The 27,231-nt window shown below is 43.4% G+C and overlaps 1 protein-coding gene across 2 annotated transcripts; it reads right to left on the reverse strand.

Moving 5' to 3' along the window:
• On the reverse strand, positions 1-26,823 carry rtn3 (reticulon 3). Of its 2 annotated transcripts, XM_082525102.1 has the most exons (8): positions 26,497-26,823; positions 19,423-19,470; positions 6,198-6,405; positions 5,373-5,511; positions 4,104-4,173; positions 3,903-3,949; positions 2,544-2,602; positions 1-2,458 (listed from the first exon to the last, which is right to left on the reverse strand). In XM_082525102.1, the coding sequence occupies exons 1-8, from the start codon at positions 26,585-26,587 to the stop codon at positions 2,410-2,412; spliced, it is 711 nt and encodes a 236-aa protein (XP_082381228.1). In that variant the 5' UTR covers positions 26,588-26,823; the 3' UTR covers positions 1-2,409. The 2 variants fall into 2 exon arrangements, with proteins under 2 accessions (XP_082381228.1, XP_082381229.1); XM_082525103.1 differs by lacking the exon at positions 19,423-19,470 and having other exon boundaries at positions 26,497-26,821.
• Between the last annotated feature and the right edge of the window lie 408 nt (positions 26,824-27,231).

The raw sequence follows: 27,231 nt of genomic DNA on the forward strand, positions 1-27,231 counted from the left end.
GACCTTTCAGGTGTTTTTATTCATTTCACTTTGACATCAGTACAGAGACACATATGCTTTTTGTCCTTCCCTCCACACCAGCCTTCCCAAAGCTTCACAAACTGGAACCAAAGTCAGCCAATACAGAACAGCTGATGTTAGTGAACAACACCTACATATCAGTAAAGCAGAAAGCCATTGACAAAAAACCAAAAAAATCAAAGTCAGACACACTCTGGTCAGATCGTGAGTCGAACGTAACACTCAAAAGGTGTTGTGCATCTGGAAGCTAGTTCTCTTTGTTTCATAGCAATACTGGTGGGACGACTGACAGCCTGAGGTCAGCTGGGTGAATATTAAAGGGTCAGGATGAGCTTTCCAGAGAAGTTAAATAAAAACGGGGGAATCAAAGATGCTGACAAAATAAAAGTTACAAATGTTTCCTTAAAAAGTAGCAACGGCTTCATTTTCATTAATAAGCAGATGTGAAATAGAACTAAAACATTTCGTTTTAATGTAGAAATCTAACATCTAATAAATCTAATCTGAATGACAAGACAACTTTAAAATAAGTTTCAATATGCAACGTCTTCACATTCAAATGTAGAAAGAGGGTGCATAACAACAGTATCTATGTGAGATCTAAAGTGTGATTAGCTCAAACACATGCCGTGCCCTCTGCACCCGGAGCAGCTGGACACAGGCCGGCCGGCCCGGGTCAGCAGCACGAGGGCAGCTGACCCGGGCCGGCCGGCAGGCTAACAGGGAGTTACACTTGTGGATGTCTCGCTCGCCCACAGTGCGAACAAGACACCGGCACATGCAGAAGGAGTCAACACACAGAGGACATGCATGGGGAGCGGTGAGCACACGAGGCAGGGGCGGCCTCTCGCCGCCGGCCGTTGGGTACGTTCAGGAGATGAGCAGACTTGCACGACGAAGCAACACTAACACACACTATGTCTCATTTCCATCCACATATTCATCCCTTAAATTAATACGGAGATTAAGCAGTAGTGCCGACACAGGAGATCAAAAACACCATAACAACAATCACGAGTATTCATATTAAACCAAAGTCAGGATCAAGAATATGATACAGCCTATAGAAAGACTCCAGCTTACACCTGCGCTTCACGGCAGTCAAAGAAAAACAAGATGACACACAGAGCTCTGTAGTAACCCGCCCCATCTCCTCCAGCAACACTACATTCAAAACGCACTCGCCTGTTTGTACAAACCCACACCTATGCTCTAAACTCGGAGAAGATGCATCGCACGAGTGAGATTTCCCAAACAATATTAATAAGACCTTTTTAAAATGCACCAAAGCTAAAGCAACTCTGTTTAATAGACATTTAATAAAGTCGAGTTACAAACTAAAACACATGACAATGCTGGAAGATTCAAACATTTGACACTTTGTCATTTTGAAACTCAACAAAACAATCGTCTGCAAAGTTAGCCGGGACGTTAGAGTTAAGGGTTGTGGCACAGCTCCGAGTGTGTGCTGCTTAACCTAGTTCATAATCAGGGATTCATGTCTCGGGAGGCTTCTGACAGACCTCCACGTTAAACTTATGAAGCTCAAAAACACTTAACATAACTCTTACATTGCTACTGTCAAGCTAGTAGGGAGATCAAGCAGCTAATGTATAATTAATACCAATAGCAGTAATAAGTGAGAAGAAGAATCAAAATTTACAAGTGAACGTGAGAACTCAACACTCTGGAGTACGGGACTTTCCTTTAGAACGCGAGGCTAACGTGCTCGAACACAGAAACCTACATCTGATCAGAAGGTGAACTAGACCAAATTATCACAGCTGGCTCAGAGTTCCCATCCTTTTTATTTCAACCTGCTCATGAAAAAATAAAGTTCAGTGCATTTCAGAAACTACTTACATAGACAAGTGTCTGTACGGTGAATGGAAACTTGTTACCACCCAAAAGGATGCCGACTTTTTACTTGGAGACAACGTTGCCATCTACCTTCAGGCAAACATGCGGCTCAAGTACAGACATTTGCTATTTTGTGACATCAGCTGCCATCGTACACCCTCTGCTCGCTGCACGAGACAAAACCAGGTCATAGATTCAGTCTAGTTCACTCGATCCCGTCTCCGTCCCCCCGCGGCACGTCCACAGCCAGGCGGGGTACGTCGTGCCGTTACGCCACTTCCTCGCTTGCTATGTGCTTCCTGTCTGCACAGGCACAGTTCTCCTCTAATGCTTGCAAGTTAAGCTGCACAGTAGTTGATTATTGAGTAGCTCAGAGATTTTCTATCTAGGAAGTTTCAGTGTAGTAGGGTGCTGATGGTGGACGGTGTGGGGAGGAGGAGTTAGACCGGGGAGTCGGATAAGGGAGGGAAGATATGGTGATGGACATGAAGATGATGGGGACGTGGTGCTTGGTTTGGGGCTGGGGGATCATTCAGTTTTGCTGCGCTTCACAGCTCCTGGGAGTTTCTCTTGTAGCCTGCGGGAGAGAAAGCACCACAGGAGTGAAATCCAACAACCTGGACACTGAACGAAGACGAAAGACACGTTTCTGCAACACTTACTTGGCAATAGTAGTGTTGACTTGAGTACGTGCCAGGTCGATATACTGATCAATCTGAGTCTGGAACAACAAATGAGAGCAGATGTTACCACCTCAGAGGAAGACAAAGTAAGGAAAACCCTTTGGAGCGCATCGAGCTTCTCTGTGTGCAGTCGTCGTCCACGTTTTCAAAAACTCTTTACTAAAAACAAAACGGAATCAAATTCATTGCATCAAATAACCTGCTGCAGTCACCCAGTGTAAAGTGCAGTCAGTCTCCTGTTAGTGGGGTAACTGGTCAATCTAAATGGGTCTGTCTCTGTGTGTTAGCCCTGCGTCTCGTGGGACAGGCTCCAGCCCCCCTGCAACCCTCAAAAAACGGATAGAGAATGGCTGGAGTCTGGGGTCGGGCGACTGGACGAATGTATCGACTATCGCCGACAGGCTGAGCCCATCGCCGATCGTTTTTACAAGGGTGATTTATTTATTTCCTTATTTGCTCATGAGTAAGTTTGCTAATAATGGAGCTAATAGAAGCAGTCAGCAGAAAAAATAAAAAAATCTCTCATCTGCGAGCACATGCCCCTCCTCAGAGTGCGCCCAAATGCTCGTCGATGGAGCTGCAGAAGCTGCTGGTAGCCTAGCATGCTCAGGTTTACCTCTATGATCTGGTTTAAAGCCAAAGAAATCCCAAATTGGTGACTTTTTATTTCTTTTAGTGCCGTCAGCGTTAACGCGCCGTCATCACGACTAACGCGATTAAAGATTAACCATCTGGAGCGCAGACTGAGTCTAAATCCCTGAAATTTCGGCAGTTTGTCCAAAGTTTGTTCGTTCTGCGCTCCAGATGTGTCGAACGCGTGAACATTTTAATCGGGTTAATCGTTAACGCTGACAGCCCGAATGTTTCGGGAAATTAGTTCGTCCGTGTTTGGACTTTTTCTGTGTTGTAAACGCCCAAATCAGTCCATGCACGATTACATGGCTCCGCCCATCACAAAGTCTGCGCATGCGTGGATATGTCACCTGTTGGACTGACGAGTGTCGGTTGGAAAATTGTTACCTATCGCCCGACCCTAATGGGCTCTCCTTTTACACATAACAGTCATTTCAGGAAAGAACAGTGGATGACAAAGACATTCAGGGACCGTGTCACTGACAGCAACCACACTGGTTAATTTTAAACTATTGTGAGCCATAAACTGGGACCAGTACAGATGATGGTGCCTGCCATTCCTGGCAGTCCGTGACTACAATCCCCTCAGTGAGCCAATGACTTCATGTTGTCAGGGCCTCAAAGCCTTCAGTGTGTGATGAGACTGCACTCACTGCTGACGGCCATGTTTACACCGCTGAGCTGATCAGGAAGCCTGAGACTCACCTTGTTCTTCTCGTAGACGGGAGGCACCGTGAAGAGCAGGACGTCGGCTGGAGAACAGAGAGAAACACGTTAGCCGACAGCAGATCCTGCAGAGCAAGTGCAAAGCTTGGAGTCGCTCTTTGACCCCAGAGCAACACAACCACCTGACCGACATGAGAACGCAGCACGGCGTGCATGAACAGTGAGCGGTTCAAAGCTTACCCAGGATGAGGATGGTGATTCCATTAAAGACGGCGCCTACGTAGGTCAGCAGCCACATGACCACAGCCAGCTGCGAGAAAAACAAAGAGCAACTCAGAGAGCTCAAGATCAACAACAAGCAGCGCTTACACACGAATGACATCTGCTCAGTGTGACGCCACTCATCCTCCTTAAATCCTTAGTCGTGTAGGGAGCGCTTGATTTGCGTTCTCCTGGCTGAGTGTTCGTTTTCAAACTGTTTAATTGTGTTTATTTAACAGTGGAAAAACCAAAGTCATGGCCGAGATTAAAAGCTGATTAATTGTGCAGTCCTGACACAAACGAGCAGATGCTGTTTCCTCCCTAAAGAACAGCGTCGCTGTCGTTGGGGATGGGTTTTGATTAAAATCGATTTTAGCTTGAATCACGTGATATCGATTCATTGAAATCCTGAATCGATTTTTTAATTTACATTTATTTTGCCCCAAATGCCAGAATCTCAGGTAAAGCTCACGAAATTTCAACAACCACCAAACAGCTGAAACAGGAAATGAGAGCAGGTACACGGACTCTGACGTAAACACAAAGAGCCGACCCGTCAGACACAATATGTACTGATAGTGGCAAAATGTCCCCGATTCAAATCGAAATCGATTCTAGAAATCAGTGACGATACGCAGCCCAAGTCCAAACAAGCACTCTTACTCTGACAGCTGCTCTCTGTGGAGGCATTCTAGCTTGATATTGAATTTCCAACATTTAAAGAGCTCGGAAAAAAGGCGACTGGACTTCTTTGAGCTTCTTGAAGACGTCTCACGTCTCATCCTGGAGTTCAGAATCGCCACCACGTTACCTCCAAGTCAGAGTCTTCTCCAAACTAATCAACGTGCCTTTGTGCAGATTTAAAATACGATCTGCCCCACACATAATTCAGGTTCATCTGGTGACCGAGCTCTGATCAATAAAACAATCAAATCACAGCCGTTAGTAAATCATTTTTAGGAATTCCCAGTCAGGAAATCAGAGGACCGGATGGATCTAGAGGCAGATCTGTCTGCGCTTCCCTGCAGCTGGATAAGGACTACTGATGTGGGACACAGTCATAACACGGTCATAAATCCTGGGGTTATTCTGAGGATGGAGATGCGATCCAACCGTGACCTGGTTTGAAGTTAACATTGCACCAACAAAGCAAAGGCTGCAGCAGGCGAGCAGGGAGAGATCGGGGCTGGTGCTGCGCGACAGGAAGAGGAAACCGCCACCGACTGACACAAGCTCAGAGCTGCTCACCTTTAGGGAGTCCACAAGGTCTTCAACCAAGAAAAGGTGGCTCATCTGCTTCAGAGCTCGGTTGATGTAGGTCAGACTTGCATCCACGTGTTTGCGGAAAGACTCTGGAGCGATGCTGACATCCTTATCTATCAGTGCTCTGTGGAGGGACGGAGGAAAAGAGGCTGAGCACAAAGGATAAAACCAGTCGCACTAAAACACTCACATAAAATAAAACAAAGACAAATAAAAAAAACAAAAACACGCCTTTCTAATATTTAAATGCAACATATTCCAGAGTTTGGGAGCCACAACTGAAAAAGCTTGTTCTCTAAGTTTCAGGCTAGTTTGTGGGACAACCAAAAGCAGCTGGTCGGCTGATCCAAGGACCTGCGAGGAACGTAAGGACGAAATTCCTCAGAAAGGTGTGGAGGAGAACGACCGACTTCTAACATGAACAAAATATAAATCAGCACAATTGATTTGATTTCACCAAACGAAACATTTTCAGCAGCCCGCACTTACACCAGCCAATCAGAAAGCACCTACAGCTTCACCGACTTTCTATCCAAGATAAAGGTGGGAATCAGATTCCACATGACAGCAGATCATCACAATAATCCCCTTTGATAGGACTGGGTTAGGTAGGGCAGTATTACATCATCATATATTGAAATGTATCACTTCTTTTAAACTGTGATTTATGTCTTCAAGGTTCAACTTTATTCAGTAAAACAGATAAAACAACGTTTTTGCTGTCCAGCACACCAACCCTGCCTGACTGGGTCATGGTGGCAGCAGTTAACTGTGACAAGCAGAGAAATCTCCCATCTGCGGCCGTCTTACTTGAACGGGTGCCCCTCATTGGACTTCTGCACAGCCTGGACCACAGACTTGTAGATGCGGAAGGTGATGGTGACGCAGAGCAGAGCCAGCAGCAGGTAGGAGACCACGCTGATGATGCTGAAGGCTGCGAGCGACAGCAGCATCAGCAAGGACAGGCCGAACGCCACGCCCGACTTCTTGGGGTCTCGCCAGTGAATCAGATCCTTAGCTGCAGAGAGAAGACGGGACTAATGTGAACATTTCCAAACATACATTTGACTCCAGCCCTAAACTCCTGCAAACTCCTGCAGCTTTAATCCACCTTTAACCCTTCTAAGCCTACAGGCGTCTCCGCAGTCCCATTCACATATCTATTTTTAAATCCCGGTAGATTTGCAACCAAATAAGCGAGAGCAATATTTTTGTTCTTTGCATGAGAAAACGGACGAGTTACACTTATATTTCCTGAATTCAACCAGGTGGTGGCTTCCTTCCACTAATGCCTTTGCAAAACTTGTGTAAAAAAACAAACAACAAAAACATAATCCAGAAACACGTTTGCTGATCTGTCAGCTATTCATAGCGCTTCCATGTTGGAATAAACGCCATCGCATCGTCAGCAGGAGCTATCGCATGTCCGCCATTATCTGCAAAAACCGTTTTTCCCTCCTGCAGGGCCTTTCACTGGTGCTACTGGTGCTACTGGAAGTCGTTCCTGGGACACTTGGATCTTAAGCTGCACTGTTGGAAATGGTTGATTTTCATGCATAAGCTGTTTTTTTGCAAATTGTGCTCAATAAGATCCATTTTCATTTTTGCTGGAGTTTATAAAAATGAGTCTGATACCAAAAAATCTGCAGAGGTTTGAGCCTGAAACTGTTTCACACTGTAAAACTGATTTTTGCTGAAGGCGTAATAACAAATAAAAGTACTGATACGGGAGCCATAGGATCAATTTGAAACTCCCACGCGGCCTCATTTTCGAGTTATCGCATTCACAAACGTGGGCGTCAACACCGCCCGACCGCTGCAGTTTTCACAACTGTATTGTATTGGTCCATTTATAGCAGTAGGAGTGTTGTTTCAGGGACCAAAGGTAACACGGCCTCTGTTACAGGACATAAACATAAAAACATGCCAGCTGCCACAGAGAGACAACAGGAGGGTGGTCTGGTAAACACAGGTCAGATGATTCAGGCATGAAGTCAGAGCTGCTCTGGTTCTCTTTGTAGACGAGTCAGTTATCTACAAAGAGACGGTCGTTTTCAGGCACTCGCAGCACATCAGCTGTGACTGGCTGATTTCAGGGGAAATGAAGCCATTTTCCTTCAAGAACACATTCTGTGAGTGGGATCAGATAAAACCTGAGTGTTCACCATCAGTCTCCTCGGGCATCTGCAGCCCACAGTAACTGAATAACTTCGGACACACGTTTCATGTTTGTATGCACGTGCAGACGTAACAGCCGCAGTTACATAACGGCGGGATGGGTTGGCACACTGGAAACTGACTTCCTTACAGTGTATTGGGAAAAAAGGGGGCAGTTAAAAAAGCCTTCTGCGGTGCAGAAACCACATGGGCTTATGCCACGGGGACAGTTCAAGCCTCAGTGCTCCAGCAGCTTTAATTGGAGCAACTGTTATATAGGCCTCTCTCACTCGCTCACACAAGCAGTGAAAAGCAGCTACACATCGTTTTGTTTTAAACAGGACACCAACTAGACACTTGCAACAGCGGCGTTACCCTCAGCCAACTAGCAGACTCGCCCAGGGTATCACGTTCAACATCCTACGTCACCGCTCTTGAGTTCATGAGATTTTCAGAAAGCTTGACCTCTGACGTTCAAGTCGAGGACAATGAGACCCAAAGATGTCAGACTTTTAGTAGATGCACCTATCTGAAGCCGAGTCGCTATAACCTGTGGCAGCTGACATGCAGAGCTGCAGCCATCACCTCACATTATATGGACAATAGACTGGAGTGGGGATGGAGCAGCACGCTGGAGATGCTGGGACGCTTGTTGGAGCAACAAGCAGCGATCTCTGCAGCTCTGCTCTCACCTGAAGTGAGGAGAAGTGATCTCTATACTCTTACAGAGGCTGATGGAGAACATACAACAAAAGCTCTGAAGCCACTGCAGGCAGCCAGCTGCTTTGCACTACAGCATTTGAATATGAATGCCGAACATTTCCTTCCAGTAGCAACAGAAATATGTCAACTTCTCTGGTTTGAGTTTGATATTATTTTGTAAATAAATGCATTCTTAAATAGGATTTTTCATCTTTCAACAGCAAGAGACTGATGGTGACAGAGCTGAGGAAACTGCCTGTCCCTTGGTCCCGATGAAATGCATGATGCATCTCCAATTAAGAGGTCAAATGACTGCATTAATGGTTCTCCTTGGGCCAGCCTTCTCACCACAACATCACAGCATCACAGGAAACGCCAACTCAGCAGGCAAAGGAAGAAGTCAACAGTTGCAACCGAGTTAAGGCTGTTTCATTGATCTGGAGGAGCGACCATGCAGGGAGTGTCCTCCTTTGGCTCGCCGAGCAAAGCAGCATCTCTGCATCCCTGGTGAGGCTGTTCGATATAACGATATATGGATATGAAAACTTCTATCGTTTCATTTTACGCTATCATTTGTTTCATGGTGTTGCAAAATAAACTGTTTACTGCAATATTTTTCATGGTTCTGATGGTCACTGTAGTGTACTTTAATTTCTTAAAGTTCTTTCTCTTATACTTAAGATATCAGGACAGACAAGCGCCTGTTTATTTTCCACATAAACCTTTCACAATAGAGCTGAAGATCCTGTTGAGATTTTTCAAAATAAGAGATTCACAGGATTTACAGAAAATGTAAATGTTTGTGATATATATCGTTGTCATGACGATAAATGTCTTCTATCAGGATATGAGATTTTGGTCATATCGCAGAGCCCTAATCTCTGGGACCAGTTTAATTCTGAACCATTTTTTCCCAGCTACTGGTGACATTGTTACTGGGAACTGCCTGAATCCACAACATGTAGACCAGCTTCTCTTCTCGCAGAGAAATCCCCCGTCTCTTCACCCCTGCCCTCACTCACAGGAGTTTGTTGCACCAACAAAGATACAACGGGCAAAAAAAGACACGTAGATATATATAAATAGATAAGTTTCTTCAAATGCAGTCAGATTATCTTCCATTAGCCCCTGAACTGCCCACTCGTCTATGTTGCAGTTAGGTTGTTTTTGGTATATGCAGAGGTGTGACATGACACTATAGATTCAATATGAATCTTGTGATATTCATTCAATACTTCAATGGGAACATGAGCATATAAACCTGCCTCAGCTAACAAACAATCACCAGTCTCATCGCCCATCGACAACTTTATTGTCGTGCACGACAGAAAACACCAGCACAATTGTGAACAACTGCTCAGAGTGTCGAACGCAGTAAACCAACGCTCACACAAGGCGTCCCATCATAACAAAGACACTGTATAATTCATGGAGTGCCTTCACCTTCAGTAAGACTAAACAGCACGTCAGGACAATGAGGATGCTGGGCGTCAGCGATTATATTACTCTTACTGATTTAAGCAACTCTGCCTCAAATGCATCTTTAATAACATCCACATGAGTTCAAACACACACGTTGCTTTTGGCATTTAACACTTAATTTTCATTCTAAATAAGTTGAGTAAGAAAAAAAGCGAGGAACACCTTTGCTCTACTTCTCAGCAACATTCAGACACAAGCTTCAAATTTCGTTGGAAAGTTTGCTGGAACAGATGAATCCATTTAAAGAGGAAACAAAGTGAAATGGGTTCATTTCCATCTAAGATAAGATAAAACTTTATTAATCCCTCGGGTGGGTTCCTCTGGGAAATTCGGTAATCAGCTTGTAACTAAACGGTTTATGCTCATCTTTTTTATGTACATTAGTGTTAGGCACGTTAAAAAGGATCTATATCCATGTACAGAAGATATTTTGGGTTTGCATGAGGATCAGGGCAGCAGCTATCGATTATTTTAGTGATGGATTAATCTATTAATTATTCCATTGATTGACGTAATCTGATAAGAAATACTCTTGCCTTATTAATGAGCAATAATAAATATTTAAAAGAGAAAAAATAAAGGTCTGCGAATTGGTTTCCAAAATTCCCATCAGCATGACATCAGATACACACACTGACACAAACCCAGCCAAGAATATCCCACTTAATAACCTCGCAGAGCAGCACTAAAATAGCACAAGCTCGTGGGGGGAGGGGGCGGCAAAACAGAGCTTCATTTCAAAGCTCATTAATAATACAGTTAGCAAACATTTACAAAAATGTCCACTGAGAGCAGAGAGCGAGGCTCATAGCAGCTTTAAAGTCACACTAAAGTTTCTTTACGTGTGTGGCTGCACACTCTACTGGGTTTCTAATTTCAAGAACACCAGCACAGACACAGCAGTGTGTGTGTGTGTGTGTGCGCACATATAATATCTTCCCATCTGGTGACCACCTCATGAACAGTACAGACTGTCTGTCAAAATCAGGCCAAAGCTTATTTTAAGTAGCTCAAACTCCAGTGACTCTGTAAACAAACTGAATTCTACAACAGAGCTCGAGCCTGTAAGTGGTTTGGAACGACAACGACAACACAACCCCCCCAAAAACAAAAAATCCAGCTAAAAACGTAAAAATATAAAAAAATGATTTTTCCCCTTCAAAGTTTGTTAGGACAAAAAGAAGATAACAGACGAACATGCTTGTACTCAGTATGGATTGATGAGTGTCGAGTGTTAACGAGTGCCTGGACACTGTGCTAACAATCAGATATGCAGCTAGCCATTTTAAGTGGAGGCAGTTTTTAGCAGCGTTGATTGTTGATATGATTGTTGGGTTTTTCTCTGTATGTATTATTGTAGGGTCTACCTTACGATATAAAGCACCTTCAGACGACTGCTGCTGTGATTTGCTGCTGTATAAATAAAACTGACTTGATTACACTTCTCAGTAATTCTTAGATGCCACTGAACTCTGACAACCAACTCAGCTCAAGTAAAGGATGGCTTGGCTCTAAACACCAACTACTCCTTTCACTCCAAGCACAATCATGTAGACAGAAATTTCATTCAGCTGCAAAATCCACTGTTATGTTGAACATGATATCAGTGGCTTGCTAAGTTTAAACCCCCCCAACACTGTCTGTATTGCTTTTGAGGTTTTTCACTTACAAAAAAGAAAAAAACAAACAAATCTCAGCCTTTTTATCTTAGACTGTGCAGTGTGTCACGTCCTGTGACATGTAGCTGTCACTTATCACCCAGAATCAAGCATAAATAACTTAGATCATGCTTACTCTTTTTCTCCTCGCTGTAAGTGAGAAGTAAGAAGCTAAGCATGATCTGTTTTTTTTTTTTAGTTATTTATGTTCTCTTAATATAAATCTTTGCTTCTTGGTGATAAGTTTCAGCTACGTGTCACAGGACATGACACACTGCACAGTCCAAGATAAGAAGGCTGAGAGGGCCAAAAAGCTGACGATAAACAACAACAGGAATCCTTTTGCTACACAGGCAGTTATAAGTTGCTCCAGCTAAGGAGCGTGCGTGAGGTTAGCAGGCTTGCTGCCCAGAAGAAAGAGATGTTACCTGATAAGTGGGTTAGTATTGCTGTCAAGACATGCTCAGCAAGATGATAGGCCTCGGCCACCAATTCATCGATAGCTTCTACCTCTTTGGAATATTTGCTGTCATAAGCACGGACGTGCTGGGAACATGGAGGATTAGTTACTGATGCTAAGGAAGACTGCTGTACAGATGCAGCGCTGAGGTCAGTTTGGTCTCGGGCTGAAGCCTTGGTATGGGTTTTCACCGCCTCCTCCTCCTGACTGCTGCAAAGCTCTTTGAGAGCACTGATAGTTAGTTGTTCTTGTTCAAGATCCAGCACCACGGTTGGCGGTAACTGGGAAGGATGCAAACTGGTTTTGTTGAGCTCGCTCTTTCCGTGAACACCTTGATGCACGCTGTCGGGATATTCTTCATCTTGCCTCGATTTGAGACATTCCCGCATGAATTCCACAAAACTGTCTGTACGTTCGGAGATGGAGCTCTCATTCTGTGCACCATCTGCAACAACGTCATTGCTCATTTTCTGATTGGACTCTTGCTCGCTGAAGCTCCTTTGTGCCTCGCTTTGGAAAGAGGAGTAAGGATTTGGGGGGTATTCTTGTAGAGATGGCTGATCAGCTTGCTCTGGGGAAGCTTCATCTTTCAGTGAAGCGATATCACCCAAACTTCGCCTGTCCTCGGTAACATCGGTTTGTGCAGAGCATGCATTCGGCGTATCAGGGTCAGTTGGGGAAGGATCAGAAAGAAACCGCTCCTTAGCATTGCTCAGCTCTTTATGGTCAATGTCGTACAAGGGAGAAGATGCATCATAATCATAATCAAATGATTGTCTGTCATATATATCATCCTGCATAAAGGTGGTTTTAGAAAGAGGAACAGTCTCTATGAAAGTCTCTTTTGTGGGCATATTACCCTTCTCATACAATTTGGGCAGTGTGTGCTCCTGAGCTTCGTCTGACCACTCATCATCATTGTCTGGAAAGTCCACTTCTGCATTTGTGAGTGTGAACTGGGAAGGTTCTTCATTCATTTTACTTGGAGGAATCTGTGATTCATCAGCTTGTGCTTGGGAGATGCCCGATGCAGTGTCCCTTGGAGCAGGGGGTTTGGGTAGGGTCTCCGACTTGGCTGCAGATTCCCGATTGTCTATTTCTGGAGAAGTTGCAACGATGTTGCGTTTGGGCGAGTACTCGGCATCAGAATCCACAGGTGAGGATGGAGGCGAGTAGCCTTCCATGAACTCAGTTTCCAGGGGACGCGTTTTGGGTAGTTCGGTTTTAGTGTCTTCAGGTTGTGAATGTGAGGTTTCTGGGCTCTCGCTGGCTGGGGGATTTTCAATTTCATAATCCACATCTTCCGCTTCAGGTTCCATTTCCATCTCCTCCTCACTGTAATTTGGTTCATCCGTCTCAATAACATTGATTGTTGGAACCTGCATTAATTTCCTCTCCGACCTTGGTGGAGGAGTCTCCTTTTCTGCAGGGGGAACATTCGAAGATGCAGGTGTAGCGGTGGGATCTTTCGAAAGTTGTGGCTCAAAAGATGGATGGGGGGCAGAAGCAGGAGCACCCGCCTCGTCTTCAATAACAGTGTCATCCGACTCTCCTGAGCTGTCTGCTTCACTTGGCTCTGGGGGCTCTGGATCGCGGGTCAGGGAGGCCTTCTCTTCATCTGAAGCATTCTGCTTTGCCTCTGGACATGGAGTGCCAAAGCCTGCAGGAGGTGATGCAATCACTGAGTCAAGATTTGAAGGAGGCTGGTCATCCGATTTGTCCTGCTGATCCCACATGTACGCTGTTGGCAAAAAGTTAAAATCAAACTCTTCCTCAACGTTTGGTTGCTTCTTTGCATTATCAAAGTCATCTTTCACTGAGGGAGCTTCCACGGGAGAATCCATAAAAGCATCAGGGACACTCGTAAAGGAAGTAGGTATAACAACCCGAGTCCCCTTGTCCTTGGATTCAACACTGTTGGTGCCTTCAGTTAAATCTACAGAAGTTAAGTCTGGTACAGGTGGCAAATGAGCCTTCATCCACTCTTCTGTTTCTTCAAACTCGTTTACTTGTCTCAAATCTCCAAGAACTTCAAAGGGGGATCCTGGTGATTCCTGCTCAGAAGAACCTCCCATTTTCTGAATAGTTGGTGTAATTTTTTCATTTGGAGACATCCGATTCTCAATAGGGGATTTTGAGCTGTCAGTAGGAGACTTCTCATGGTGGCGGTCCCTGAAAAGAGAGAAACCTCCATCGCTTCTAAAATCAGATTGCTGCTTCTTGGCAGCGAGAGCCTCCAGGGCCTTTATTCGCTCAGAAACAGGGGATGTCTTTATTGGTGAATCCGGCGGTGCGTCCGGTGGTCCTGCTTCACCTCCATAATTACCAAGGGAAAATGAACCAGGTTTGGAAGGAAAGCGAAGAGATGTCGCTACACCTTCGCAGGACTTGTCAGATCCCAAAACCACTCTTTTGTCTGGAATGTCGTGTATGGGGAATGACAGCCAAGAGAGGAAAAAGGAGGTGAGGTCATAAACGTCACACACTAAACACACGTGCAGTTTAATATCGTTCAGCAAGGCCTTAATGCGACAGCTTAAGCATTCATGCACTGCATCATGGAAATGAATGGCATATTGATACTATGGATGATATCCAAGCTTTTCCATGCTGCTCATAAGTTTAACGAGTACTTAGTATGGAAATGGAATTATCAGCATGATCAAAAAAGGCAACAGAAGAAAATAAAAATGTTACCAGTACATCATGTGTGGACAGGGTGATGATGCATGTTCACTGCAGTGTGTATAACAAATGTGACTTGTTTCACACTTGCAGACTTTAGCACAATTTCTTTTTGAACAATATACATTTGCTTGTGCACCTTGAAAACGCTGATTTGGTAGCAGTTCCACTGAGATATAATCTGCTAAAGATATTCATTGTTGCCATTTCCAAACCCCTGATTTCATCTCAATTAATCTGTGGTTGTGTCCAAGGGTATACAAGAGATTTCTCCCGCCATTTACAACTGAAACCCCCCTCTGATTTCTCTCAGACACACACACACACACACACACACACACACACACACACACACACACACACACACACACACACACACACACACACACAATATAATTTTTTTTGCTAATACTAGCCACTCCATACGACGCAACAGTGACTAACGTTACCTTTACTTAGAGCGCAGAATTAAAAAGCTAAAGTAACAGGGGATGAACACAACCATTTCCAAAACCAGGCATAACAATACGCCTAGCTAACAAGCTATATAGCACTTACCTTTCAAAAAAACAAAACAAAACTGCATTCTTTCAAAAACAACAAGTGAGTTCACCTCAAACAGTCAAGCACTGGAACTAAGAAGAAGCAATCAAACCACTACTCAAAGCTGTTTGTCCCTACTATGGAAACTCAGGAAACTAGGAACATGGCAGCATTAATATTTGTGTAGGAATTTGGGGCAAAAAAACCAAAAAAACTTAAATGAGGCAAAGCTGGTTTAAAATTCAGATTTGTTCAGCTTCTTTACCTCTTATGTGGATGAACACTGTTAAACAATGGGCTAACCTCTCTCAAGGTGGTGTCGGAGAGGCGGATGCTGTCCAAGATAAAGACAATGTTGGATAACACCTCCCACCCACTCCATGACATGTTGGTCAGTCACAGGAGCTCGTTCAGTGAGAGACTGAGATTACCGAAAAGCACCACTGAACGACACAGGAAATCATTCCTGCCTGTGGCCATCTCCCTGTACAACGCATCCACTTAACACACTGTTTGCTGCTACAACTACACATGTTTCTTTTCCAAATATTTATTTATAAGTGACTTATGTATGTATGTATGTATGTATGTATGTATGTATGTATATATATGTATATATTGTACTATTCTTAGTTAGCGTATTGTCTGTCTTGTCTTAATGTTGGTTTAAAATGGAGCACTGTAACAAAAAATAATTTCCCCCAGGGATCAATAAAGTATTCTGATTCTGATTCTGAAATATTAATTGTTTGACAGAGGTACAGGTGGCGCAAGTCAATAGAAGAAGAAGAACCCCAAACAAACTAGGGCTGTTCGATATAACGACATATATCGGATGACGATATGAAAACATTTATCGTTTATTTCGTGGTGTCGCAAAATAAACTGTTTACGACAATATTTTTTCATCGTTTTGATGGTCACTGTAGGATTTTTTTAAAGTTCTCGCTTTCTCTTATATTTAATATAACCACACTGCGGACGGACAAGCCCCTGTTTTTACGTGTTGTCGTTAGCAATAATGACGGTAAAACCATCACGTGACTCTGCCGTCCGCTTGTTTATTTTCCACATAAACCTTTCACAATAAAGCTGAAGATCCTGTTGAGATTTTTCAAAATAAACCGAATCACGTGAAATAGTATGCAGAGTGTTTACGGAGAAGCTAAAAAGAGCCGCCAGGTGCAAAAAAATAAACCTTAGAGTCAAACGTTAGAACAGGCTTTTCCTCGCAGCACGTCGTGTATAAATACTCAAAGACAATTGCGGCCATTTCAACTTGTGTAACACTCGACTCCAGGCACACGACGCTCAGCTGGAAACACTTTACCCAAGTTAAGTTGCCCAAGATTCACCGAATTTACAGAAAATGTAAATTTTTTGTGATATATATCGTTGTCGGGACGATTAATGTCTTATATTGGGATTTTGGTCATATCGCACAGCCCTAACACAAACAAAAACACACTACCAGTAAACACTGGTTACATCCCTTAACCCAGGCTCTGAGTACAGAACCAACTCTGAACCAGGAAAGACGTCCTGTGTCTGACTCATATCCAAGACGTGCAGGCCAGCAACAGAAACACTTTACACTGGCAGCCCAATTACTAATACTCATCACTAAAGGTGAATAAAGTTAAACAGTGAACTTATAGGAAAAGTTCAGAACAGACTTTTATAATGAATTCAAGCCTTCATTACAACTTTTAATACAAATTTCATTAAAAAAAGCAAGAAGATAAAAACAGTCATAATTGCCTTTTAGTTGTCGAGTTATTTTCTACATAATTAACACTGGCTCGTCGTTAGCTCGCGATTATGTAACGTGCTTATACAAATATGTGAAGAGTTAGATAATACTGTTGCCCTTGAGCAGTAAATTGGGCCACTGAAGCACTTTCTATTCTCTTGGAGTGTTGAAGGCTCTCTCACTGCGGCTGCAGTAACCCTGTGCCCTCGGCAATCCTCCAGGCTACAAAGATGAGTCAATTTCAGTCCCCATGGTGACAAGTACCTGGCACATATTTTAAGAAATGAACATCAGCCCAGTATAACCAGTGCACAGCAACATCCAAATTCTCATGACCAAGGCTTTACTTTGTAATTTGACATTGATCAGTCTTTTCAATTTACTCCAAACTTACATTTTCTTCTACTTTTTGGGGAGCTGTCAGCACCCCTCCCTCCCTGCTCTCTGTATAAGAGTTTTCCAGCCATACTCAGCTGACTGCTCCACTGTGTCTTTGGTAGAGCTGCCACCTCCCCTGCACCACAATACAATGCTTTGTTCAAACCAGGCCACATGAATGCACTTTCCATCTTTCCAACAACGTTACGGAAGCTTTGGACTTGTAAACAAATCCCAAAACACATATTAGTGCTCGGGTTCCTTGTTAGGACGTTCGTGCTTCGATTCAAAGGTAGCTTTAAGAACTTGTTTAGTTACAACTGTCACCATATTTGCATATTAATAATCCCCATGTGCCATCGTGTGGCATCTTACAAATGGGGAATGAGTAGCCTTCTGCTTCGTGCAATCTGCTGTTACACTAATGGAGAGTTGAGTGGAGCTGTTGTGTAGCCACAGAATGGAAAATCATGGAGACTATGAACTGGCCCAGAGTGACTCCATATTTTCATTTGGTTGCAGCGCTGTGTCTGAATATCTGTGAGCTCCAGTGGGTGACCCCACACCTGTCTGCTGGTGGACCTTGCCACTGTGCTAGTGCACCTGAGCTTTCACTCACAGGTGTTTCTTTTAGGTTGGCAGTCTGATGGTCTATGTTAGCATCATTATAGTCTGTGTATGAGCTCACTACAGTATAAATTATTTACATTTTCACTCATTTTTCATTACATTTGCCTTATTAGAGACGATATAAAAAACCTGGTTTTCTAAATGTCTTTCATCTACTTAACACGCTCTTATTCAACTATATTCTCACTGATCCCTCAAATACTTGTTGCCATTTACAACAACAGAGGTGCCACATAAATAGTCTTCCAGGACTCAGCTGTTATTTGTGGCAGCTGATAAAACAGCAAAAAGACCCAAGACTGAGTTTTACTCCTGTTTATGCTTACTGAACTTGTACTTGGATTTGGGTCCAAAATTGATTAAAATTCTGCAAAAACAGCTAAAAAGTGTGAAGTTTGTATCTTTGCTGAGAAGCCAGTGAGTCCGAGTGCAGATTCCACAGGGTGTGGTCATAGTCGGTCAAACCTCAGGGCGGCTGCTTGTGTGTTGTATTGGTGCAGCTCATGTTATCACTCACGCTACCCCTTATCTAGGCTTGTCTAACAAACAAGTAAAGAATGCTGGCGGTGATAGAAACAACAGTTCAAAAAGAATCAGAAAGCGAAGAAGCTAAATTGGGGGGTTAAGGAAAAATGTACCTACTTGTTTTGCATAAGCAATGATGTGAGACATGCACAAAGCCTATAGAGCCGTAAGTAGGTAGTGGGATGGAGGGTGAATGAGCTACAGGCAATGGCAGACCCAGGCCACTGGGCGGTCGATGATATCTCCAGTGCCACTCATCCTCCAGTACACAATAGCTTCTAGGACTGAAACTGGGAAGGGGAATTCAGATACTAGGGCAGCAGGAAGGTAGAATCATTCCCCTGAGACACCAACCTCATCCTTTTTTAGATTTCTGGTCCTTTATGCACAATGTGAACTTGAACTTCTCTGCCTTCCTAAAATAAGGTGGCAATCTCGGGATTATCTTGAACCTACAGTGAGCGATGCTGACCTAAATAATGCCTGCTAGCAGGCAGCAAAGACTGAGATGGATCACACTGCTAGCAGCTGCAGACAGAGGCTTTTATGAGCAACACTCTTAGTGTACAATTCTGGGCAAGAAGAAGCAGCAGTGAGTTCTCACATGGCCCAAGGAAGGCTTTGAGAGTGCCAGTGACTCGTGGCAAGAGACGTTATTTTAACTCTACAGTATGACTATGTGAACAAGAGCTGTTGCGGCTCAGATTATGGCAATGGATAGGTGTGTCTAAGGAGCCTGAAAAGAAAATCAATCAATCAGTCAATAGTCCTTGAAAACAAGGGGAGCTTTGCTGACTGGTCAGCTTAGAATAACTGCAGCAGCCTAAAGGAATGCTGAAAACAGACTGAGGTCTGCAGGAGGGGCGGGGTAAGAGCAGGTTAGGGCCACAGCCACCTATGCTGTTTCTTTGCAGGCGAGCTGTTTTTACTGGGCTCTTATTTGGCAGGAGAGGGGCACTAGAAAGAGGCATGAGGCAGAACTGCACAGCAGCAGGGCAGCAAGAAAGTACAGGGCAGAGGGAGAGAGAGCAGGCGAGCAATCGAAGAGAACCATACACTTGCCTTGAGGAGACTGAATGAGAGATACAGGCGAAGAGGAAAGAAAGGAATCTGAAAAAATAAAGAGGACAGAAGAATAATCATCGTAGAAGAAGACAAACATCTCCATCCACCGTCCTCACTCAAAAGAAAAGTTAACTTATCCAGCCTTAACAACTCTACACATGTACTACTTCACATAAGGACCAGAACAAACCAGTGCTTACAGGTGGCCATCGTTTCATTCAAACTTACAAAAACTTTAACACATGCACTTATATTTGCTACGCAGGAAAAAAATCAAGACAATGTACTCAACAAGCAGACAAAAGCACTCGAAGAGACAGAAGCTTCACACACAAACATTTAATTTACACAGTCATTGCTCCACAGCTCTGTCCAGTACCCATCTCCACATACTTTGGACTGCAGCTTGGTTTGGGCTACAACCTAAACAGCACACGTTCCATTTCTACTTCACCGATACAAACAAAGGTAACATAACCAACGCTGTGGGAGTGTTAGCCATTCTTCTGAACTGTAGATGGTCCATCGGTCAGAAACTGGTCTTTATGGTGTGAATTCAGTTTTTGTTGCATTTACGCCACAACATTTACTTTGTGGTTGGACGATTCTATCAGTCATTGGTACGATAGAACGATTGGATTATTCGTACCCCTGGTACACAAAGGGAGCTCCACATAAGATTTCCAATCAAGTGTGTAAAAACTAGACTAGCTTGGACAGCGCTCCATCTGCAACAACCTCCAACAAGACCAGAATGTAAAGCGGGCCTGCACTAAGCTTTGCATGTGACTAAATGCCACCAACCAGCTTACAGAATCTACCTAAAGTAAAAATGCTGTGGTCCACTCGCTCTTAGTCAACCCCAACTTCATATCTTCCACTGTGAACTAGGGGTGGGGGAAAAAATCGATACTGTGTAGTATCGTGATATTTTGTTTGCTAATAATGTATTGATACAGGGACAGCAGAAATCGATATTTTGTTACAAAAAAGGTTTTTGTGCTCTGACTTCAGAGCACGTTGATCCTTTTTCTGAGCAAGAATCCTGACATTCCTTCACTGTCCAAATGTGTTTAACTTTTTTATGGCAGCAATAAACATGACAGTTTACTTATTTTAATTTAAGACATGTTTTATTTTAATTCAGTTTAAAACTTTTTTATTTAATGTAAATTTATATTTTGTTTTAATTTACTTTCAAATTCTTCAGTTGCTGAAGGGGCTGCATATTTTTCATAAATTGCATAGTTCAGAATAGCTATAATTGTACCAGATGGTTGCATTCAGTTAAGTTGGACTAGACTGTAATACAAACCGTTCAGTTTGTCAACAATAAAACTGACTGAAATCAGAGAAAGACTGAGTGCGAGACTTTGATATTAGATTAAATGAATATTGATAAAGTTTACCTTTATGTACAGAATCTGAATATTGCAAAATATTTTAAGAAATTGCAATAATATCGTATCGTGCGTTAAGTATCGTGATAATATCGTATCGTGGGATATATGGTGATTCCCACCTCTACTGTGAACGCTGCCTTTCACGGTAAAGTGGAAGCCAATAGGAGCTCATGCTTCACTCTTCCTTGTCATCAATCAAAATTGGACGACTACTTGAATTGTGGGAAAGGAACTTTCGCTGCGTAAAGATGAGGTGTGGCGTTTGCTTTTGTTTCAGCTCAACTGAAGGTGGTACAGGTGGGGCAGGTTAGGGTTGGTGTGGTGCAACATTCCTTCTCTCAGATTCATATTACTGTTACCCTTTCAAAACACCACACCTCTGGTCTTTAACGAGACTGCAAGAACTAAATGGTAAGTGGACTGGTTCTTACATAGTGCTTTTCTACTCTACCTGAGCACTCAGTGCCTTTTCTAATACTCAAACATTCATACCAATGGTTGCATTGACAGGAGAGGAGCCTGGGGTTAGTATGTTGCCCGAGGATATTTGGCATGCAGACTGGGAACAGCCAGGGATCGAACCGCCAACCTTAAAAGTGCTGCAGGCACTCCAAGCCAAGCTAAATCCATATGAACCACTGATGCAAGTTTATGTTTTTCAATAGCTTCATTCATATCTGCTTGCATACAACAAATCAACACCTACAAATCTGCACATACATCAGGTCACAAATTGTGAGATGCGTAAAAATGAGGGGTTTTCTTTGAAAAAGTGTGGAAATACAACAAGAACAACACTTTACATATGAAAGAGGATGGCAGGAACAAGAGACCGTGTTGCCTTTTACCTGAAACAGCTGCTTGTTTACCGTTTTTGTCCCCCTGCATAAACGTTAGCTGAGAAATCCAGTTAAAAGGTGAAAAACAAACTACGAGCTAAAGGAGGCCATACAGCTCAGAGCTAAGGTGAACTCCAGAGTTAGAGATAATTCTCTGTGGATCTGTAGCCACAAATGACTCCTTAAAATAGAAAGTAGTCATTAGTGCAGCTTTAACCAATGTCTTATTGCAGAAATCATGGATCTGGAACAGAGTGCCTATACGACGAGGCTCCATGCAATCACAATAAGCATCCAGATACCACAGACCGGCATGGGAAAAAATGGACTCTAGCTTCTTAGTTTAGGGCCTGAATGGAAGTGAAGGGAGGCTCTACTGCCATGCCTGCAATTCCTGCTCGAGCTATCTTGTACTGTCCACCCCTGAGGGCTATCTGATTGCCTCTGTGACCCTCAGCAGGGACTGGAGAGAGGAGGGTCAGCTTGGCAAAGAAGGAAGAGAGCCAGCGAGGGGGATGGGGGCTGAAAGAACTCACTGTTCTTTCAAGCTTCGATTGTGTGCTTCACTTTTAACTGCTCAGTGGTGAACCGTTCTCACAAGAAATCATAAACAAAGTCATATAGAAGGTTCTGGCTGTAGGTAGCGCATCACTAACTGCTGGATACTGTCAACTGCAGTAGCTGCAGTCTGCATTAGAGCAAAGCAGAGAAGGGAAAACAGACTGATGGGGGTTAAACATTCACTACTAACGAATGTTTGTTTGTGCACATGATGCAATATGAAGAATGCACACAGTAGAGGATTTTAACCATCAAATTATGAGCTGATGATTATGAGCGCTGCATAAATTCACCACAAACTGCAGCGATACTCTGATGGATTCCAAAGCCAACTCGTCCTGTAAATATGATGCAACATAGTTTGAGAAATGAGGTCCCCATTTCAAAGTGTGCCACTTCCTTTGTGACTACAGCCAATCACCACTGTGGAACTCAAGTGTAATGGGCTGAGCAACAGATAGAAGCTGGGCAGGCCAGGACATCTGCTCGCGCTGACATCCACAGACTCAAAATCCTGAGACAATTACCAGGAAAAATGCTGCCAACAATTCTCTAAAAAGCAAAAAAAGAGAGATCCTGAAAAGAAAAAAATCCCCAAAAACTACAATAATAATTTTCTCTTGTCAATACAACTCTAGCATAACGCATGTAATAACTGGGCCTTAAGCACAGGGAAAGATGCAGTGTGCTGATGCTGTTTTGAAGCAGAATCATGGGAGAATTTTCCAACATTATTCAGGAATAAGTCATGTTCATGGACTCGTCTCAAAATCTAATCTTTGACACCAAAAGCACCACATCATCTGCAAAAAGCAGGCACGTGATCCTGACGCCACTAAAGTAGAGGCCTCAGACACTTGCCTACACTTACAAATTCTGTGAATTATGAACAGAATCAATAACGACTTTGACTTATTGCTGACAAGGTGGACCGAGCTCTTGCTGCGGTTATACAGGAACTGAATGGCTCATAGCAACAGGCCAGATACTCGAGTAGCACCTCCCACAGGATCCCCCAAAAGGATGCTGTCGAATCTCTCCTCCAAGTTTTAAAACACATTTGTCTGGGCGAACTCCCCCACGCAGCGATGGGAACTGATGAGAAGTTAGCAATTCAGATTCAATTATCGACTCTCATTGGCTCCACTTTGAACGTCACCACCATCTCTAAGCAACATATCAAAGACATTACATTCATGCAAATTAATTACATGCCGAGTGGACTTTTTTGCATGCTGTGGGTATTTCCCATCTTTGTTGTGATCATTGCTGAGGTCGTTACTCAAAAAATTGATTGCACGTATTACACAGAACACTTTTCTTAAATGTAATGAGGTCCGTTACTTAATTACTCCCAGGAGAAAGACATTCGTTACACTACTTGTTAAGTTACTTTCATGTTACTCTGTAAAATGATCTGAAACGCGCAGTCTCATAATTACCAATTAACAGCATAAACTTGAGGCTACAGTCCCACACACCAACATAAATCCCTATCCTAATGAGGACACACATATCTTCCTCTTAGTATTTAGCAGAAACATGAGCAGGTAGAAACGGAGGCTGCAGCCTGGCTGCTCGTCGGTTTGTTACCTGTTGAAGTTCAGGTGCTTGCAAAGAGCCAACGTTGTGTTAACAAGTATACTGCAGTTGTTTGCAGTCTTCACTTTACCGCCGCGCTCTCATCCTTTTGTGCAATAAAAATAAAAGTAATGTCCATGCTGTAGACTGCCCCACTATTATTCTCCTCCGACACACGACCTGAAATCAGCTGATTGTAGCAGGAGTGCAAGTATAGATAAGCGGGATCGATCGAAGGAATTGGACTACTGGGATTCCCATCCCTAGTTAACATTAAGGTAGTGGCTAAGGTCAATAATAAAAAAATTAATGTAGGAACTAGGCAGCAAACATCAGTTCTGCCTGCCTGTAATGTCAACGTGGTGTTAATTTAAGACAAAGACACAATTATGTTATTGTTAGGTTTCGAGATTAAAGCTAAGAAAAGTCTACGAGCAACTAGACAAACAGTGGCAGCCTTCCTCACCAGCTCTATTTGACAGCAAAAGCACAGCACAGCCTCTGACAGCCTAAAAATACTGGCCTCATTTACTAATGTGGAAATGAGGCCAGTATTGGTAAAGGTCTTAAGTTCTGTGCACACAAATTTAACCTCTTCTTACCACCTTGCATATTGGACATGCAATAAAAATATATTTAAAAAAAAAGATTCTGCAGGATTCGTGGGATAGTGCCCAGAAATTAATCCGTTAGTGATGACAAACGACACACGTAGTTTAATTAGATAAGACACAAGGAGCAGTCAAATATGTTTAAATTAAGAGATTAAAACCTTTATATTTTCAATAACACCTACTCGGCTCAACTCGAGTCTACTCAGTTTCGGTCGTCTTCCATTAGAGTACCACCTCAGTGTGGGTGGCTTATCCCTGACACAAACACAACAAACTGTTGAGCTGATGGTATACCTGCTGCTCCGTCTTGTTTTCTCTCCATAGACTCAAACAAGAGAGAGTTAAACCTCGCTGTCGGGTTAAATTCTTGTGCAGGAGTCACTCTAATGACTCATCTAGTGAAGTCATTTCCTGGCCAATCAGTGGCAAGAAGTCTGTCACATTTTTGGCTTGACTCTGCTTGGTTGGAACCCGAGTAGGTACTAAAAGGAAAGGGACTACCAGCTAATGGAAAACCATAAAAACTGAGTCGAGTCAGGCCGAGTAGGTACTAGTGCTTTTTTATTCTGCTAGTGTTGATACTGTTGCAAACTTATTGATATGAATATCAATTAAGAAGTTATAGTACTGTGATAACCCTAAACACATATTACACACTAACAACATGCATTTGAAAAAAGTTGTAAAGGATGACAAAGTTATTTCCTTGTAGAGGAGCATCTCTGCAGACAGGCTGCTGATCAGAGTCTAAACACCAGGCGAGTTAGTTCAGTGCTTCATTCATAAAAAACAAACCAGTTACACCTCACACTAACTTGACAATGTTTTTCCAGGATTCATACAAGCACAGACAACTCAACTTACTTGCACCATCTGTAACTGTTGAATAATCCGATTATACGAATACTGAATTTTAACATTTATTGTTAAATATATTGTCCTTAATTATTTATCATGTTACGCATTACATGGAAATTTCTGCAAACTTGCCAAACCACAGTTATCTACTTCAGCAGGAAGAATGTGCCACGCCCTGTAGGATCCAGCTGCTGGCATCACCACACCTGCTGCATTTCTTGAAAGTCTACAATCTTATGATTCACGGCTTCAGCTTTGTAGGATTCAGGTGGCGCAACCATGGAGTTTAAATCATGTCAGCCTCATACGCGGATATAGAGAGGGCGTGATGGTGAAACTGTAGATCCAGGTTGTGAGTTTTTGTTTGAAAACGGGCTCCATGTGGAAGTGGAGCTGACGACAGCTATAAACTAAGTAGTAAATGAGCGTGCCGCAGCTCGTCGGGTATGCTGATGTTCATCTGGCTCCCATAATCCAGGCAGTGCCAGGAAAAGGCCGATGTGCCTTTAAGAGGTGCCTCTGTGGTAACTGCACAGTGACAACGCCTCTGCACTGCAGGCAAACGCAACATTTCGACAACGTTCAGCAGAAAAACCCGTCATGTAATGTTTCTGCACTTATGAATAAGAATGTAGCTCTAATCGGACAGCAGGATTTACATTTAAATCTAGCTGACATCAAACGTCCCACGCACACGTACTTTAATCAGACGTGTTCCCTTTGTTTTAAACGAGGCCTTTTCAACAGTATTACGCCGTTCAGTAGCAGGCTGGTTACCGTCTGTCAAATATATGATCCCCGATTCTGCAGGGCCGCCTACTTGCTGTGCTCCTGTTTGTCAGTAAGGCCAAATAAAAAGAGGGATTCAAACACCGTGTTAGCTTGTTGTTTCGCCTAAAACGAGCCCAGACAGCAGGCAGGCCACAGCTGCACGGAGCGTGACTGGGCAGCCGTGTGTCAGGAAATATCCACGACCACAGGTGTCTCCCATCACAGCTGAAATCAGCTCCTCATCCAGGCAGCGGGAGACACAGTGAGGGCGTTCAGCATTACAATGGCTGTAGTCATTACGTTACTGCGTTATAAACTGGACGTTAACCGATATTCATGCGTGTAAATAAAAGCCCAACACATACAGCTTAACGTAAGGTACGAATAAAACACGCATCAAGCTCTACGTTTAGCTAGCTACCGTATCCTTTGGTTACTTCTTACCAGACAGCTTTGATTCTTTGGTAGCAGAATTTTGTCCATCGGCAAAGCCTTGCGACGACGATATCTGGGCGGACTGAGTCACTGGATCCATTTTATATAAGTTACAACACAACTGCACAGAAGCGGCGAAACGTCTGTCGTCTCGGATGGGTTCCTCTTGTAATGGTCTATCAGGGTGTCTGTGACGTCTGACTTTCCTCGAATTTCCCTCAAAAGCGGGACTCGGCTCTGCACCTTCAGCCTATGTCCGAGCACTGGGAGCGGAGCGGAGACGGAGGGAAACGAGGCAGAATGTGGAGGAGGGGCAAAAAAATGTCTGCGTGTGAGACGTTCAAGGCTTACGCTTCCAGTAGGACGTGTCAGCGTTCAACAACACCAGCAAAAAAAGCCTTTATCATTTATCACCATTGGCTGATCTGTCCGTCTCGCTTCTACTATTTAAAAAAATTATATCAACTACAACAGTGCAGTGTCACTGAATTCCCGAGCAGCACATAAAAAACAGACCACAGCATCACAACAACGACTCCTTAGCACAGGGCACCATGGACAATACCTTGTGTACTTCGGAAATTAGCTATTAATTTACTGGTAGACTGAATTTGAAATACGTTTAATCGAAATATTAGATCATGAGTGCAAATCCACGATTTCGATCAACGTGTACAATGACAATAACAGGTTATTCTGTTCTATTCTGTAGACACACATATGTCTGAGCTTGTGTCATAGCCA

This window comes from Aulonocara stuartgranti, assembly GCF_965226115.1.
Source record: "Aulonocara stuartgranti genome assembly, chromosome: 3".
Lineage (NCBI taxonomy): Eukaryota > Metazoa > Chordata > Actinopteri > Cichliformes > Cichlidae > Aulonocara > Aulonocara stuartgranti.